Here is a 16,476-nt window from a genome sequence, read left to right on the forward strand (position 1 = left end):
GTAGCCCTTGTCTATAGGGCACAACATACTTACCATCAAATAATACTTTTTTTTTTCTCTAGACAAATACTTTAAACATAAAAAACTATTTTGCAAAACCACTGTGAAAACGAAAAAAAACGATGTCGTTAGGTTGTTCGAAGTGGGAAGGGCATCATTGGACGTTGTCACCTTCCACCTCACCGCTAGGTCAACCATGTCCCTCCACCACTACCAATAGGCTACTCTTGACATAAGGAAGAAGAGAGGAGAATAAAGATATAGAGATATAGAGGGGAGAACCAAAGAAGATATAGATAGAGAGAGAAGACGTCAAAAAGCCTAAACCAGACTACATACCCATCACCACCACACCAATGACGACACCCAGGAGTGGTGTTCGTGCCTATCATGCACACAACACGTCTATGACGCCCATTTTCTACGAATAACCTTATAACTATTTAAAAGGGTCTTATCTTATTTTTCAATGGACCCTACAAAATTAATGATTATTAAAAAATTCATTTTTTTTGTTATTTTTCTTAAAATACTTAAAAAGAAGTGTCGTTTTTGTTTTGTTTTTCTTTATTTTTTCTATTATTATCAACTATGTTCCATATCAAACATTCTCTTGTCAGTTGTCACCCATGACCTGTTATTTCCATTTGTTTAGTATCCTTCTATCTTTCTACTTTATATTTTGATTATTTTCTACCACATGGAGGTTGAAGCTAAAAGAACCCACTTTCATCAAAAAGGAATAGCGAAAATGTCGATTACCCATGTCCTAATCCCTGAGGAAAGTGTCACAATTATCAGAAAGCAATCTTTATCGTCTTCCACTGTCCCCAGGCATGAAAAACATCAATCATTTCTCATGGCCCCTCACATCAAACTTTCCAGATAACCATATACCTAAACCATGGAGTTTTACCCACTCTGCAAAACCCCATTACACCCATACAACAACAATCACCACCACCACCGGGCGCCGCCCAACCAAAAATGGACGAATCATGGAGGATGAGAATGGGATCAACGGCAACGGCAACCAAACACCAACCCAGTAACCTCCCTCCGCGACGCTCGGCGGATGAAGCAGATCGCCCGAATGGTGACTGTGGCTACGAATCCCTAGATCCTGAGGACTTTGATGATGTGTTCGGTGGTCCACCTCGCAGTGTGCTTTCTCGTCAATACTCCGTTGATGCCGACTTCGCGAGGTCAAGGAATTTGGTATTTGAAGATATTTTTAGGAAACCGAAAGGGTATATGGATTTGGGAGGGAGGAGTGATCGGACGTTGCCGGAGTTTAGAATTCCGGAGAGTCGAACAGGAGGAGGAGAAAGGCGGAGGACTGAAGAAGAGTTTTACAGTGATATATTTGGTAACTCCAGAAGATCGAGGTCGAGATCTAAGTCGCATACCAACTCAAATTCGAAATCAAAGTCGAATTCGTCTTCAATCTTGAGTTCGGAGGAAGTGAGTCCGTTTCGGCCGGCGGTGGTGGACGACGACGACGTCTCTTTCTCTTCCTTTGCTTCCAAGCTCAGGTCAGTGTACTTGAGTCCCTAAAATTCCAAAATTACTTCAGATTCCGTCTTAGGATTGAATGGAATCCAATTCCATTCCTTTCCTTTATATTAAAAGATTAAAACACCTTCAATATATTGAAATTGAAATAAATAACTAAATATGATTTTATTAAGCATAACTGAAAATTTTAGAACTATATAAATGATAAACTGCTAGAATTATATAACACTTACTATTCTTTGATATTATAATTCCATCGTATTCCGATTCCAATTCCAATTAGTTTGACAAGCTACATTCCTTCAAAAAAAAAAAAAATTTCGTATAAAAATGGAAAGCTCATAGAAGTTTATGATTTTGTGAAGGCCAATAAATGTCTCATCGAAATGGAACACATCGGAGAAGATGCAAACGGCGGAGGAACAACCGGATCCTCCTTGGAGTTGTAATTCTTTCGCTAAAACCCAAAGCGTCGAGAGTGATTATATCCAGAAATTCAAAGGTTGCTATTCCGGATTCTCACAAAGGGTTTCATCTCCAGAAATTATCAGTTTTGGACTCGATTCATACACCAGTACTCTCAAGGAGTCCATAGAGGATCTGCAAGTCAACTCCCCGGCATCATCCGCAGTGTCTTCGTTTTATCAGGAGCAAGATGAAGGAAAAGACATCGATCCAGAAGACGAAGAAGAAGACGAAGACGAAGTTATGAGCTCTTACGTAATTGAAATAAACCCTAGGAATCGGGAAAGAATAGGCGAAGGGATCGGTATAGATGAAGCGATTGCTTGGGCTAAACAAAAGTGTGAAACGCGTAATTTGGAGAAAGTATGGAGTAAAGAAGAAGCTGAGGAAGACGAATGTGGTGGCGTAGAAGGTGATGCAACTAACAATTCCAAATTATTTCAACTTTGAAGTAGCATTTACATTACTAATTTTCGATTTGTATGTTATGTTTCTTTTCAGACACAAACACAAACCCAGCTGGTGTAAAACAGGTTCCTGAAGTGCAGATCACCGGACATTCATCAAGAGAATCACCATTGGTGAACATTTTAGCACTAGTTTTCAGTTCATATGTTCTTAACTTCTTATACTGACTGTGTCTCTTAATCTTCACATGCAGTTGGATAAACAAAAGGAATGGACTACAGAAGAATCACTGGAAAAAGATGCGAGCCCATGTAAACAGGTAAAATTTTGCCATGTTATAATGAAAACCTTGGTAGATATACATGCATGAATCCATGAATTTTCTTTTAACACTTGTGTTCTTGGATTATTTATACAAGATGGAACTAGAATTGTTGGATGAGGATATAAAATTGTGGTCTGATGGAAAAGAACCAAACATCCGATTACTTTTATCAACATTACATCATGTAAGTGGATGTGGATGTTGTTTCTTTTTTACTTAATGACTTAATCCATTAAGTCCTTATCTTTTTACAAATTTGCCCTCATCGATTCATTGTTAATCTTGGATGAATTCAGATTCTATGGCCTAGTAGTGGCTGGATCATGATACCTTTATCAAACCTCAAAGAAAGCTCAAATGTGAAGAAAGCTTATCAGAAAGCACGATTATGTCTGCACCCTGATAAACTCCAGCAACGAGGTGCCACCATCCCACAAAAATATGTTGCAGAGAAAGCATTTCCAATCCTACAGGTAAATCTCTCTCTCTCTCTCTCTCTCTCTCTCTCTCTCTCTCTCACACACACACACACACACACACAATGAGGATGGGTTTTGAAATATGGTTAGTGATGAGTTTGTTGATGATGTTTTTGGTTAGGATGCATGGGCTACTTTTATATCAGAAGATGTTCGTTCATCTGTAACATGAAAGTGGATGCAAGAATCTGTGTGAACATGTTTAGACACACACACACACACACATACATACACATAAAAAACACACACACAAACACATATGTATGTATGTATATATATATATATATGTAAAGGGAAGTTGTGATGGGTTGTGTAATGATAAAAATGGAAAAGCATGATTTGAGAAGATGACTGCAGAAGAATTTGCAGGAGTGGTGTGTTTTGAAGAGATATAGAAGATATTAAGATAGTGTTTGTTTGTGTCATCAAGTAACGATATTCTGACATGTTGGTTATAAATTTTGTGGTTTTTCTTTTTTAATTTAAACTTGAGATTAGTAATCTGAATTAATGAGTGTGTGAAATTGTTACGTGTTTGTTGTATAAAAACAAACATAGTTGGTGCTTTTTGATTGTTGTTATATAACACTGTTATTTGAGTCACAAAGGTTAATACTCTGCTCATTTCTAGACAACAAACAAATATATATTTTTTATTTTTTTTAGTTGTGCCATAACAGTGCTTTTTATTACAACTCTAGTTAAATTGCATGCCAAACACTATTGTCAACACAATTTTATTCTTTCAAAGTTAATGGTGTCTTATGTTATCTTTTAAAAGTGTTTAAACTTGTACAACATCAAAATGTAGTTTAAGAAAAAAAATATGGATTATTTATATAACGCATTCAAAACTGTTTATTAGCGCTACAAAACCGTAATAATTAGTCGAAATACTAAAAATTAACTTACCAATATAAACAAAAGCACTTTAAATAACCAATCCCAAACTCCTCTTAAAAAACAACCAATATTGCACAATGTTGGTCAACAATTATCTAATTGGAGTCTGAAATAAACTTGTACTAGGAATATATATGGTTGGTTTAAAATCAGAAATCTAGTCTAGGCCGATTTTTGCTTTAGACAAAGTGCTTTTTTTAATCAATATTATTTCATTTATAATATGCAAAAATGTTGTAAAACATAAATTATGTAAGCTATTTCTATCCGGAAATAAATAAAATTTAAAATATGTTATTATTGTACAATAATACAATATCAAGAATGAGAATTGGCCTAAAATAAATTGTTCTTCTAGATGCCTCATATACATGGTCCATTCAACAAACGTGTTTTAAAATTATGGTTATTGTTACTGTAGCCCAACAATGTTTAGTATATTGGTTTAAATGGTCTCTCATGTTTTTTTTTTTTTTTTTTTTTTTTTTTTTTTTTTTTTTTTTTTTTTTTTTTTTTTTTCATATGAACTTATGAGCTTATGATTAGTTTATATGAACTTATGCCTTTCATATGGTTACCCGATCATCACCATCCTAATCACCAGTTTGCATATGTCACCTAGTTGCCAACTAATCCACTTTATTTGTCATGTTGGTGTGAGAGCTATGACCAATACTTGTGATTGCACCAATGACTGCCACCACACTAGCTCCACGAACTAGCTTCGTTTTCGTCGTTTGCCCTTTGATTGCGCCAGTGATTATCCCGATTAGACTCAATTTCATTAGGGAAATTTCTGAATCGGATCGTGAAATTGGATTAGGGAAGAATGAAGAATGAAAAAACAAACCTAAAGTGAAGATGCAAGTGAGAAACGTTGAGAAGATTCTATTGATGAGATTTAGAAGAGTCTCGATTTGGAAATTAGGCATGGTGTTCGCCAACCTGAGCAATATACAGACGAAATGAGGGAGTCGGTGGAGGTGGGAATAATGTAGAGGAATGGGGGTGTTCGCCGACCAGAGTATACTTCTCCTACATTGTAATTCCAAAACCAGAATCTTGGAAAGTGTAGGTATTTTCTGATGTGGTGGTGGGTGTAAACAAAGAGAAGGGGGTGGCGGTGGTGACTGGATTTTCCGGTGTGATGGTGGCAGGAAGCTTCACTAAGGCAACGAGCCCTCGCTCTAGATTCAAGTATCAAAAGGCTTCATTCATTCATTGCTTCCTCTCTCAAGAAAGGGAATTTGGATCCAAAAGATGCTGAAAAAATAAGGCTTTGTTTGTTTGGTTGAATCTATTATCTTAAACTTCATAAAATGAACTAGATGTGTGATGAATCAAGCTCATATCCATTCTTGATCCCTTGCATTTGAACACACAAAAAGTCACACAATCGTTCTGGTCAATCGCAAAATAAGCACCAGGATGAAAAGAATTAAAATGACCATATATGGAGAAATAAATATTGAAACCACCACTAATCAAGAAAGGAAAAATCAAAACCATTACAGATCTATAAAGTCACAAATTAAACAAAATCAAAATCAACCACCATCACTGATCACTGCTTCTTGGTCTTTCCCATCTGAATTTGCTAGAGACCTACTTCGGAAATATTTCAAACACAACAATTCTAAAGCTTCATTCAACAACTAAACACATATGTAACAACTTTAGCGACAAAAAAAAGGAATTAGATTCACCTGTTATGAGTTTCATTTATTGATTTTTGCGTTTGAATGTAACGATTTAAGAAGATCGTATCGTATCAGATCCATAAAATGTATAGTTGCCAGAGGAAAAGATTTTGGCTTACGTGGCGACGATGATTCAACTCACCACTTAGTTATTTTTGACTTACCTACCTGGTTGACAGTTGACAAGAGAATGTAACCTTAAAAAATGAGTAAATATGAGTAAATGTACCAAATTAATCGATAAAACACAAGTTCGTACCCTTTAAAGGCAAAGAAATCACGATGAACCATTTAAACCAATATACTAAACATTGTTGGGCTACAGTAACAATAACCCTCAAAATTATAATTCAAATGCCTAATTTAAAATTTCTAAAGTCACTATCGATGTAAAATTAAGAAGTCAAATAGTCTAAATGTATGAAGTTTTTGAAAATGGCATCATAACACATTCATTTTGGATACACAATAAAATTAGTTTCAATTTTGAATCACATAAGCTTCAACTTTGAGATTTAAAAGCTCTAAAATAAAGTAAGTTTCATGTTTGAATCCCAAACCCTAAATTTTGATTTCCAACAACTTTAAACAATCATATTGACTCATCTGCAATGAATAAAATATAACTAATAAATCAAATACTCAACACTCCCATTGCTGAACTCGAATCAAGGTGTTATTCTCGAAAACCGCAACATATCACATCAAAACCAACTAAGCAACTAGGTCTACACTCTACTATTCTAATATCTACTATGTTATAAAAACTCTATACGAGGACTATCAATGTAAATTTTGAAAAGTCAAAGGGCCTAAAAGATAATTTCATGAGTGGTTCTTTGTACAAAAGATTGAGAGTAACCTCTTACCTCATCCATAAAATCATCCAACAGCCAATGGGTTTCTAGCAAAATTGCCCACCTCACCTCACCTCACCTAACCTACCCCACCCCACCCCACCCCACCCCTCTCTTTTTGCACCGGATATATAAGATATATATAGATATATGCACCCCACCTCCCTCTCTTCCTTCACACACAAAAACACCATGGCTGCAACAACAGCAATGACAACATTCAACTCATACTCACCTCAAGAACAAGCACAAGAATCAACAGACACCCCTCAACTTTCAAAAAAACCCAAAACCCTCCTCCATAAACACCCTCTCTACACTCCAACCCACTCAAAACTCTCCCTCCAATTCAAAGAAAAAATCCTCTGTCTCGAAGTCATGGGAATCGATTCAGGGAAAGCCCTTTCCTTAAACCCTTCAATCCATTCCACCTCCCTCGATTCCATTCACTCCATCATCACATTCCTCCGATCCAAAGGCATCCAACAGAAAGACCTTCCAAGAATCATCGGTATGTGCCCTCAAATCCTCACATCCACCATCACCAACGATCTCATTCCGATTTTCAATTTCCTTTCACACGATCTCAAAATCCCAGATCACAATTTCCGAAGAGTCATCAATAAATGCCCTCGATTGCTAGTTTCGAGCGTTGAAAACCAACTGAAACCTGCTCTGTTTTACCTTCAAAGACTTGGGTTTCGGGATTTGGGGGCGTTGGCTTATCAGGATTGTGTATTGTTGGTGTCGAATGTGGAGAACACGTTGATTCCGAAGCTGGATTACTTGATTGGACTTGGGTTTTCGAAAAGGGAAGCGATTGAGATGGTTTTGAGGTGTCCTGGGTTGTTTACTTTCAGTCTTGAGAATAATTTTAAGCCGAAATTCGAGTATTTTGAGAAGGAAATGATGAGGGATTTGAGTGAATTGAAGGATTTCCCACAGTATTTTGCTTTTAGTTTGGAGAAGAGGATTAAGCCTAGGCATTTGGAGGCTTTGGAATGTGGGATTAAGATTCCATTACCACTTTTACTTAAAACCACTGATGAAGAGTTTGCAGATTTGTTAAAGCAGGGGGATAACAACAAATCAAGATATTTGTAAATTCATTCGTTCTTCTCTTTGTAAGTATTGAGAATAAATAGCTACCTACTTTTATTTATTTATCTATTTATATTATTTTATAGTGAATTTTTCTTTTTTTAGATGACTTTATAACAAAAAAAGTGAAAGTAAACAAATCAATGGAAATAGGTAGCTATTTTGTCACATTTAATCCTCTATGGAAAAAAACTACAAGTCTTATTTGTGGATCATTTATGTTTTTTAACATCATTTTTTATTTTTAAGGACTTCTAATAGACATATCAAAGACAAGGCTGACAATGCAAGTCTTCTATTAAACATCATTCATCATAAAATCGTATGAAAACCATTACATTACATAGTTTAGTGTTTTAGTCATGACAATATATAAATATATAATTATATATAGATCAAACGAAAACAAGAAATTAAAAATAATAACCAAAACATCCAAAAATCCATTATCAAGGAGGTAGTGTAGTGGTAGTACCTGAAAAAAAAAATGAAAAAAGAAAGAAATATTTATTAAAATTTTCATTGAAGCACTTAATCGAAATAGACAAAAAAGATACCATTCAGATCTCCATTTGCTTCATCTCCATTTCTCCACACAATATCCTTCAATCCAGTAGAAAGGTTCTTGTAAAACTGCATACTCAACAACAAATAAAATGTATACATTAACAACATTTTCTCCTGAAAAAGATCTGAATGCAAAGAATTCATGACATTTTTATTTTGATTTTGTATACCTTGTGAAATTCTAATGTATCTCCTCCTGCTTTTCGAACCTCAACCATGTGCAATGAAGGTGCCACTTCAAAAATCTGAAAAAAAAGTAATATTTTAATAAAGATTTTTATAACCAAAAAAATAACAAATAGTTCCCAGTTAATTTTTTTTTTAAATATACCTCTGTTGCAACAGATAAATGACCCTTGCGTCCAGTCTTTTCGCCTTGAAGTTTCAACTGTTGTGAAAAAAAAAAAGATTATATAATGGACCATTTTTTTTTCTAATTCAAAAATATAAAAAAGGAACATGCTTTATTATCTTATCACCTTGTAGTTATTTTTCTTGACATCAAATCCAAGTGGAGTAGCAGCTTCTTCTATTTTTGATATAATCTCATTGGCTGGACATTTGGATGTAAATCTTGTTTCACGCTTCACAAGCCCCTATCAAATTGTTTTTTTTTCCCGAATGTAAGGGTACAATAGTCATTTAATCTCCTTTTCACATATTTTAAAAAGTAAGGGTAAAATAGTCATTTAATCTCTTTTTGACATAATAAAGAACAACTTAATAAAGAAAGTCAGGAAAATGAGTTTTTTTTTTCCCATCTAGTCCTAACTTTTTTAAAATTCGTACTTTATTTTTTTTTTTTTAACATAAATTATTGGGGAATAAAAAAATTACCATTTGTTTTTCAAAAAGAGAACTGAGATTGAGGCCTTGAGATTTAGAAATTAGCTCAAAAGCATTCATGGTGACAGGTTGAGCAGGGCGTTCATCCCGCCTTTCCACTACAAGGATAGGAGAATCCTATATTTCATAAAACAAAACACCATCAACACAAGGGTATAACCGTAAAATGACACATCATCATATCTTAGAGAGAGCATCATCACCCCAGCTTCATTGAAAATAGCATCCACATCAGCAAGACTAACATCCTCTTGTTCAAATCTAGGTGGCACATATCCTTTCTTAAACCATTCATTCTCCACCACTTCAGCTGTTGTAATTCTCTGTCATAAAACAAAAAAAAAATTACAATATTGGATTTTGACTTTTTATTTTGACTTGATACAGAAAAAAAAATGACTTATTAACATACTGTTAAAGGATTAGGATCCAGAATCCTTTTGATTAGCTTCTTTGCACTTGAAGAGAACCATGGAGGACAAGAAAAGTCAGCCTTGAATATCTGCAATCACTTCAATTATCTTACAAAATATTCCGATATTAACCCTAATGTAAATGTAAAGGATGCTAGAAATAGAAATTCAAATACCTTCTTGTATAAAGCCATAAGATTTGATTCTTCAAAAGGAAGGTATCCAGCCATAAGAACAAAAAGAATTACACCACATGACCATAAATCAGCCTTAGCTCCATCATAACCCTTGTTGTTGATCACCTAATCAAATACATAAAACCAAACCCTGACAAAATTAGCTTAATCAAGATCTGTAAAAAAAATATTTAGGACCAAAATACAACTTACCTCAGGGGCAACATAGTTTGGGGTCCCACATGTTGTGTGTAATAATCCATCTTCCTGTAAACAAACTTAGTTCAATCTCCCCTATTTTATATTTTTATGGTAATGATGCTTACAAAATATTTTAGAAAATCACATCACACTTAGGGAAATGGAAGGAGAAAGTAAACGAGGGCAAATTAGTAAAAAGTTAGGACTTAATCGGGAAAGTCTCCTTTTTCCTAACTTTTCTCTTTTAAGTTGTTCTTTCTGCATTAAGTCAAAGAAAGTCAAAAGGAAACACCCAACGGGTGTTTCTTTTTGACTTAATGCAGAATGAACGACTTAATAGAGAAAGTTAGGAAAAAAGGAGGCTTTCCCGATTAAGCCCTAACTTTTTACTAATTTGCCCTCGTTTACTTTCTCCTTTCGTTTCCGTATGTGTGATGTGATTTTCTAGAATATCTTTTAAACATCATTTATTCACACAAAACTTAATGGGAAAATAATAAGGAAAATATGACACTTACACGAACTTGTTGTGGAAGTGCACTTAATCCAAAATCAGAAACTTTGAGACAACCAGTTGCATCCAATAGTAAATTTTCAGGCTGAAAAAAATAAAGAAAGAAATAGTGGTGTTTATATAAGAGAAAAGAAGATGTATAAAAATCTTTTAAGTAAGAAAAATGACCTTGAGATCTCTATGAAAAACACCACGACTATGGCAATAATCTACAGCATTAATGAGCTGCTGAAAGTACTTTCTTGCTTCATCTTCTTTAAGTCTACCTCTAGTTGCCTGAAAAATATAAGGACAATTTTTATTATTATTATGCAAATTGTGAATTATCACATGATATATATGGAAAATTTAAAGCTACAATGAAAACTTACAATTTTGTCGAATAGTTCACCACCTGTGACAAATTCCAAAACAATGTATATTTTTGTCTTGCTTGCCATAACCTAATACAAAACAACAATCCCTTGATTATGTTACTGCAAAAAGCTTAAAAATAAATGTAAAAAGGAATGTTTTTCATTAATATGAATTGAAACTTGAAAGGGTAAACTAAGTTTTTATAGAAGATACACGTGTGTAATTAATGCTAAGATTCTAATTTCTATATGTGACTTAATAGTGGAAATGTACTGATTGACATACTAACCTCATGCATTCGAATGACATTTGGGTGTCTGATAAGTTTCATTGTTGATATCTCTCGTTTGATCTGCAATTTCCCAAAAGAAATGTTACAAAAACAACTGCAAACAAAAGAAAACACAGAGGAACTAAATCACTGATTATCGAACATGGCAACAGATGGACTTTTGTGTTCAAAAAACAATCCCAATGCAATTATAAGGAATCAAGCTATAGAGTGAAGAAAGAAAACTAGATAACTCGATGATTATTAGATCATATTACAGATTTTCAATATGATCCCTCTGCACTTGAATCATGAAAGAACGAATCGCGAAAGCTGATTGAGATCAGGCACTTGAATGAAGGATTTACGAAATCAACGTTTATGAACAGAGACTCCATACCTGAGTGATCATCTTATGCTTGAGAACTTTCTCCTTATCGAGAATCTTGATGGCAACATTCTCGTTTGTTTCAGTATTTCTAGCGAACTTCACCTTCGCAAACGTCCCTTCCCCAAGCGTCCTTCCGAGCTCATACCTACCGACTCTTGTCCTCGAAGGTCGCGACGACGACATCTGTTTACCCCCTCCTTCTAACCCTCTATGTAAAGTATACCAAATGAAACCCCCGTCTGTTATCTATCTATACAGAAATATACAAGTATATTCCTATGAATCTTTGACGATCTTTCCAAAAATTGTATTATTCCATCTTCTTTATTCGAAATCGAAAGAAATATCAAGTTAAGATATGCATATACCATCCATTTCCCCCCGAAGAACTTTTTCAATCAAATCAAAGTCTCTTCTTCTTACAAGGTTGCCAAACCTGAGATCTGGAAACACTCATCTTCCCTAAAAATTCAGATTAAGAAAGGAGATGAAGCAAAGAGAAAGAAACCCTAGAACGAATTAACCGCGTAGGAACCGCCTTCGAGATCTTCAAACATTAAAGCATGATCATAATTAGCTGAAAACGGGATCACAACATGACAGGTCTTCAATTTCCAAAAAGTAAACATTCAAAGAGAAAGATTGGGAAAAATGAAGGGATTTTTGGCATGCCAATTTTGGGGAAATTGGGGGGTTTTGAGAATCTTGATCTCTTTGGTAAAAACGGAGGGCAAAACGAAGGGGGTTGACGCACACAGAAATCACAATAATTGAATGGCGTGGTTTTGGTTACTTGAATAAGAATTTCATATTCGCATGAATTCTTCCCCAGTACAACCTCTCTCCCTAATCTTCTAAATTAATGTATAAAGAATGCTTAATTTTTGTTTTTGTCGTCTTTCATAGGATTATAATATATTCCTTTCCTTAATCACTAAAATACTAAAATAAAATAAGATCTTTTCATAGATATCATAAAATAATCAAAATCTATGCAAACATCAAAATGTCTTTCTTTTTATAAATTTATTGTGGTTTGGTAAGTTTGATTTAATTTTTAAAAAGTTGTTAGGTTGTGTCCATATAGTTTCAAACAATTACATCATTAGTCCCTTTTGATGGATGTCGTTAATAACAAGACGTTAAGTCAAAGTAAAAGACCTATATATATCTTTTTTATTTTTGTTATTCTTCATTTTCCAAAACTATAGAGACCAAATGTGTAATTGAGAAAAAACGAAGCCAAAAAACTAAAATCTTTAATACCCATTGACCATGTTCGATCCTAATCCTTTGCATTATCCAGTGGATACATTGCCACCTTGTGTTGTATTAGCAGCGTCCTTCGACAACATGTGCTCGCATTTTCTCCTTAAAATGAAAACCTATTGGTACCCAAAGCCTCCCCTCGCATCACCTAATTGTATAACTCTTCGACAAGCAACTCCATCACCTTATTGTTTGTGTCTACCAAAATGTCATCCCTTTGGTTTCCCTTAAATGTCTTCACCTCACCGTTACTCTAGTGAGCCTTATCCCTTCTGTCTTCAATCTCCATTTTTTGCATTCATTTCTACCCTCCAGTCTCCACCTTCTTCATAGAGCTACATCAGAAGACATTTTTACATTTTAGTGGTAAACATGGAAGATAATATAAGATAATTTCGTTTGGAGAGGGCGAGGCAACAAAGGCATGCTCCAAGTTCATATTAGAGGTGGAGATTAAATCTAAAAATTGAAACTCATACACATATCACTTTCATGGATTTTTTGATTCTTAATTGTGAAAAAATTGACTGTTATTTGAATTTCATTTGTTTCTTGTTTACATAACCTTATAGTTAGGTTTTGTTTTTTTTTTTTGAACAACGTATACACGCACCAACTACTTTACTCGTAAATTAGAAGTGAAGATTAAATCTACGTCTTTCATCCTAAGCGAGAGTTGAACGCTCAACCTTTGGTTGGGGAACATAACCTTCAACAACTTGTGATACCGCTAGGCCAAGGTCCTTTGGTATTTTCGTTAACTACTATCAAATTTCAAGATTTTGTTAACCCGTGATTATTTCTAGTGATTATTAACTGAAACTTGCATATAAAGGTCAACTTTTGATCTATGTATCCAACAATACTATGTGGGATACGTTAGCTTTAATTGAAACTAGTAAAAAAAACCTGGGCTTTGCCCTGCGTACGTTTTTTTTTTTGTTAAGATATTGTGTAACATTGTACTTTATGCTTCAAAAATATGAAACTCGTTTTATATTTAGATGACGTGACTATAACTAAGTAGAATTTTAAAGTACGATGCCATAATAGTAGAACTAATAGTAGCATGCTATAATGTATACACATCGTCCAAAGTAAGTCCCCTTTTCTTGTATTCAACCCTCAATTATCATCTTGGAAGGTTTCATATCGGTGCAACAGATAACATGTAACGACTCGAAACTCCAAGGTAAATATTTTTTTCTATTTTAAAACAATAAATCATACAAACTAGTTATTTTAAAACCGATCAAAGTGAATATATCATTTAAACATCAGAGTAATATCATTAATTGTCAATGCGGAAAACTTTGGAGGATGTTGTGCAGTCACACTGGGCCCTTCCTTTTCGAACAGAAAGTACCTGAAACCATAAATATGAAACCGTAAGCACAAATGAAACATCCCAAAAATATGGTCCAAAAATTTCGTTTTTATTTATAATAAAACCATAGTAATCTGAATCATCTCATAAAAACATAAGTGGTAATATCTCAAGACATCATGTCAAAACACTGTATCAAAATCACATATCAAAATATCAAAGTAAATCATCCCAGGCTAAACGTTGTGGTGTGTGCAATGCAGTCATCCCGAGCTCTTCCCTTTGCTACCAGAAGTACCTAAAACCAAAACTGAAAATTGTAAGCATGAAGCTTAGTGAGTCTCCCCAAACTACCACATACCATACAAATAATCATGCTACTAAGAGATACAGGCCCCACTCACACTCAAGGAGATACGGGCCTCGCCCACACTCGGCTAACTGTGAGATATGGGCCCCGCCCATACTCAGCTGCTAAACATACATACAAGTATCACACAAACATCAAGTATAATCGAATCTATCACTCAGTCTTATATCCATACTCAAGTAACGTTATGAGATATGGGCCCCGCCCACACTCAGCTATCTATGAGATATGAGTCTCGCCCACACTCAACCACTAATCAAAACATATACGGGCCGGCCTTGGTGCCTTCGACTCATTTAACCAAGAGGAAAACTCACCTCGTAAAGCTAACTGTGAAATCTCACGTGAGGAATCTCTGACGGCTGCTCTAACGAATCCATGACTATCATTATCACAATAACACTTAGTCAAAATCTCATAATCATTCTTAGGGTAAAATAACCATTTTACCCCCTGGTCAAAGTCAACGTTCTGGGTTGGCTCAACTCGCCGAGTTGACCCATCAACTCGTCGAGTTCTATAAATCAAATACCCTGAAATCGCGATCCAACTCGTCGAGTCATCCCCCTGACTCGCCGAGTTCCCTGGCTACTCATAGTCGCGATTAAGCGAGTCAACTCATCAAGTCATCCTCAGACTCGTCGAGTTCTACCATGTTCAAAATCGGGACAAATCGACTCAACTCGTCGAGTTCCTCTATGGACTCGACGAGTTCCTCAGTCTGTTTGGGCTATCTTAATAGATTAAGCCCCTACTCTTTCAGATCTGAGCTTCTTACTTCTCATATATACTGAAAATGCCCTTTTAAGAGTAAAATTTTCAATTTTACCCATTTATACCCTCATTTGACGGGTTTAGCTCAAACCCTAAATCTTTAGGACATAGATCTTGGTTCACAAGTCATCCTTACACCAAACTAAAGCATACAAACAAAGATCTAGGCCTTAAACACTTAATAAACACATAAAGCTTCCACTTTTCACTCCATGCATGGCCTTTTGGAGCTTAAAAGGCCAAAAATAACATCCTATGGCTTGCATGGGCTTCAATGGTTATAAAGGTTGCACTTTTATGCCATGAAAGCCCTCAATGATTCCCAATGTGATGGTTCACTCACTTGGGACGTCCATATCCCAAAGATCAAGCTTCTTGGACCAAAAACCCAATAAAAAGATGATAAGAGATCTAAGAAGCTACTATGCAAGTTTGAGACTTGTTTACCCAAAAATGCTGCAAATGGAGTGAAGTTTTTGGATCTACTCTCTTCTTCTTGAGTCCTCTAGCTTCCTCTTCTTCCACAAGCTTCAAAAGCACATGTTTTCTGTCAAAAAGGTCTCACAAGCTCACACAAGGCTCTAGGGTTTCGTGGCTAGGGTTTTGGGACTTGTAGGTTGTAAATGAGGCCAACCTTTAGGGATTAATGTGTTTAAATAAGGTGCAAAACCTTGAAATTAGGGTTTCACTCTGGCAGTCCTACTCATCGAGTTGAGGCTTCCAACTTGTCGAGTAGACTTCAAAACCCACGTCCAAATCCATTTCCTACTCGACGAGTTTGGGGCCTCAAACTCGTCCAGTTCCAGCCTAAAAATGAATAAAATTATAATTTAAAAACATACCAGGAACCCGGTGTTACAACAAAGCTTAGTGGGTTTCCCAAAATACCACATACCAAAACATATAAGTGTCACGGGCTACTCCCATGGTCTTTCCTTGCAATGTTGAGGGCCAAATCTTGGTCTTACATACAAATGTCATGGGCTACTCCCATGGTCTTTCCTTGCAATGTTGAGGGCCAAATCCTGGTCTTACATACAAGTGCCATGGGCTACCCCCATGGTCATTATTTGCGACGCCGAGGGTTAAATCCCGGTCTTACACACAAGTGCCATGGGCTACCCCCATGGTCTTTCATACAATAATCACAAAGACAATAAGCATTCCATAAAACAAGAAATGGGTCGACATTGGTGCCTTCAACCCATGGATATGGTGAGAAAACTCACCTCATAGTTTGAAAG

The 16,476-nt window shown here is 35.5% G+C and overlaps 3 protein-coding genes across 3 annotated transcripts; 2 read left to right on the top strand and 1 right to left on the bottom strand.

Annotated features, from left to right (window-relative positions):
* Positions 1-699: 699 nt before the first annotated feature.
* LOC111880684 (uncharacterized) lies at positions 700-3,762 on the top strand. Its single transcript, XM_023877101.3, has 7 exons — positions 700-1,535; positions 1,884-2,395; positions 2,485-2,564; positions 2,645-2,710; positions 2,811-2,900; positions 3,013-3,189; positions 3,317-3,762. The coding sequence occupies exons 1-7, from the start codon at positions 988-990 to the stop codon at positions 3,365-3,367; spliced, it is 1,524 nt and encodes a 507-aa protein (XP_023732869.1). The 5' UTR covers positions 700-987; the 3' UTR covers positions 3,368-3,762.
* Positions 3,763-6,806: 3,044 nt separating this feature from the next.
* Positions 6,807-7,817, top strand: LOC111880742 (transcription termination factor MTEF1, chloroplastic). The gene has a single exon (XM_023877157.3). The coding sequence runs from the start codon at positions 6,848-6,850 to the stop codon at positions 7,757-7,759; it is 912 nt and encodes a 303-aa protein (XP_023732925.2). The 5' UTR covers positions 6,807-6,847; the 3' UTR covers positions 7,760-7,817.
* A 232-nt stretch (positions 7,818-8,049) lies between these two features.
* On the bottom strand, positions 8,050-12,349 carry LOC111880741 (CBL-interacting serine/threonine-protein kinase 23). The gene is made up of 15 exons (XM_023877156.3): positions 11,502-12,349; positions 11,120-11,182; positions 10,845-10,916; positions 10,642-10,749; positions 10,478-10,558; positions 9,972-10,025; positions 9,759-9,884; positions 9,582-9,671; positions 9,373-9,492; positions 9,161-9,286; positions 8,803-8,919; positions 8,655-8,711; positions 8,494-8,568; positions 8,314-8,389; positions 8,050-8,231 (listed from the first exon to the last, which is right to left on the bottom strand). Exons 1-15 carry the CDS (start codon positions 11,673-11,675, stop codon positions 8,206-8,208), a joined length of 1,365 nt encoding a protein of 454 aa, XP_023732924.1. The 5' UTR covers positions 11,676-12,349; the 3' UTR covers positions 8,050-8,205.
* Between the last annotated feature and the right edge of the window lie 4,127 nt (positions 12,350-16,476).

This window comes from Lactuca sativa, chromosome 7, assembly GCF_002870075.4.
Source record: "Lactuca sativa cultivar Salinas chromosome 7, Lsat_Salinas_v11, whole genome shotgun sequence".
In the NCBI taxonomy this organism is placed as follows: domain Eukaryota; kingdom Viridiplantae; phylum Streptophyta; class Magnoliopsida; order Asterales; family Asteraceae; genus Lactuca; species Lactuca sativa.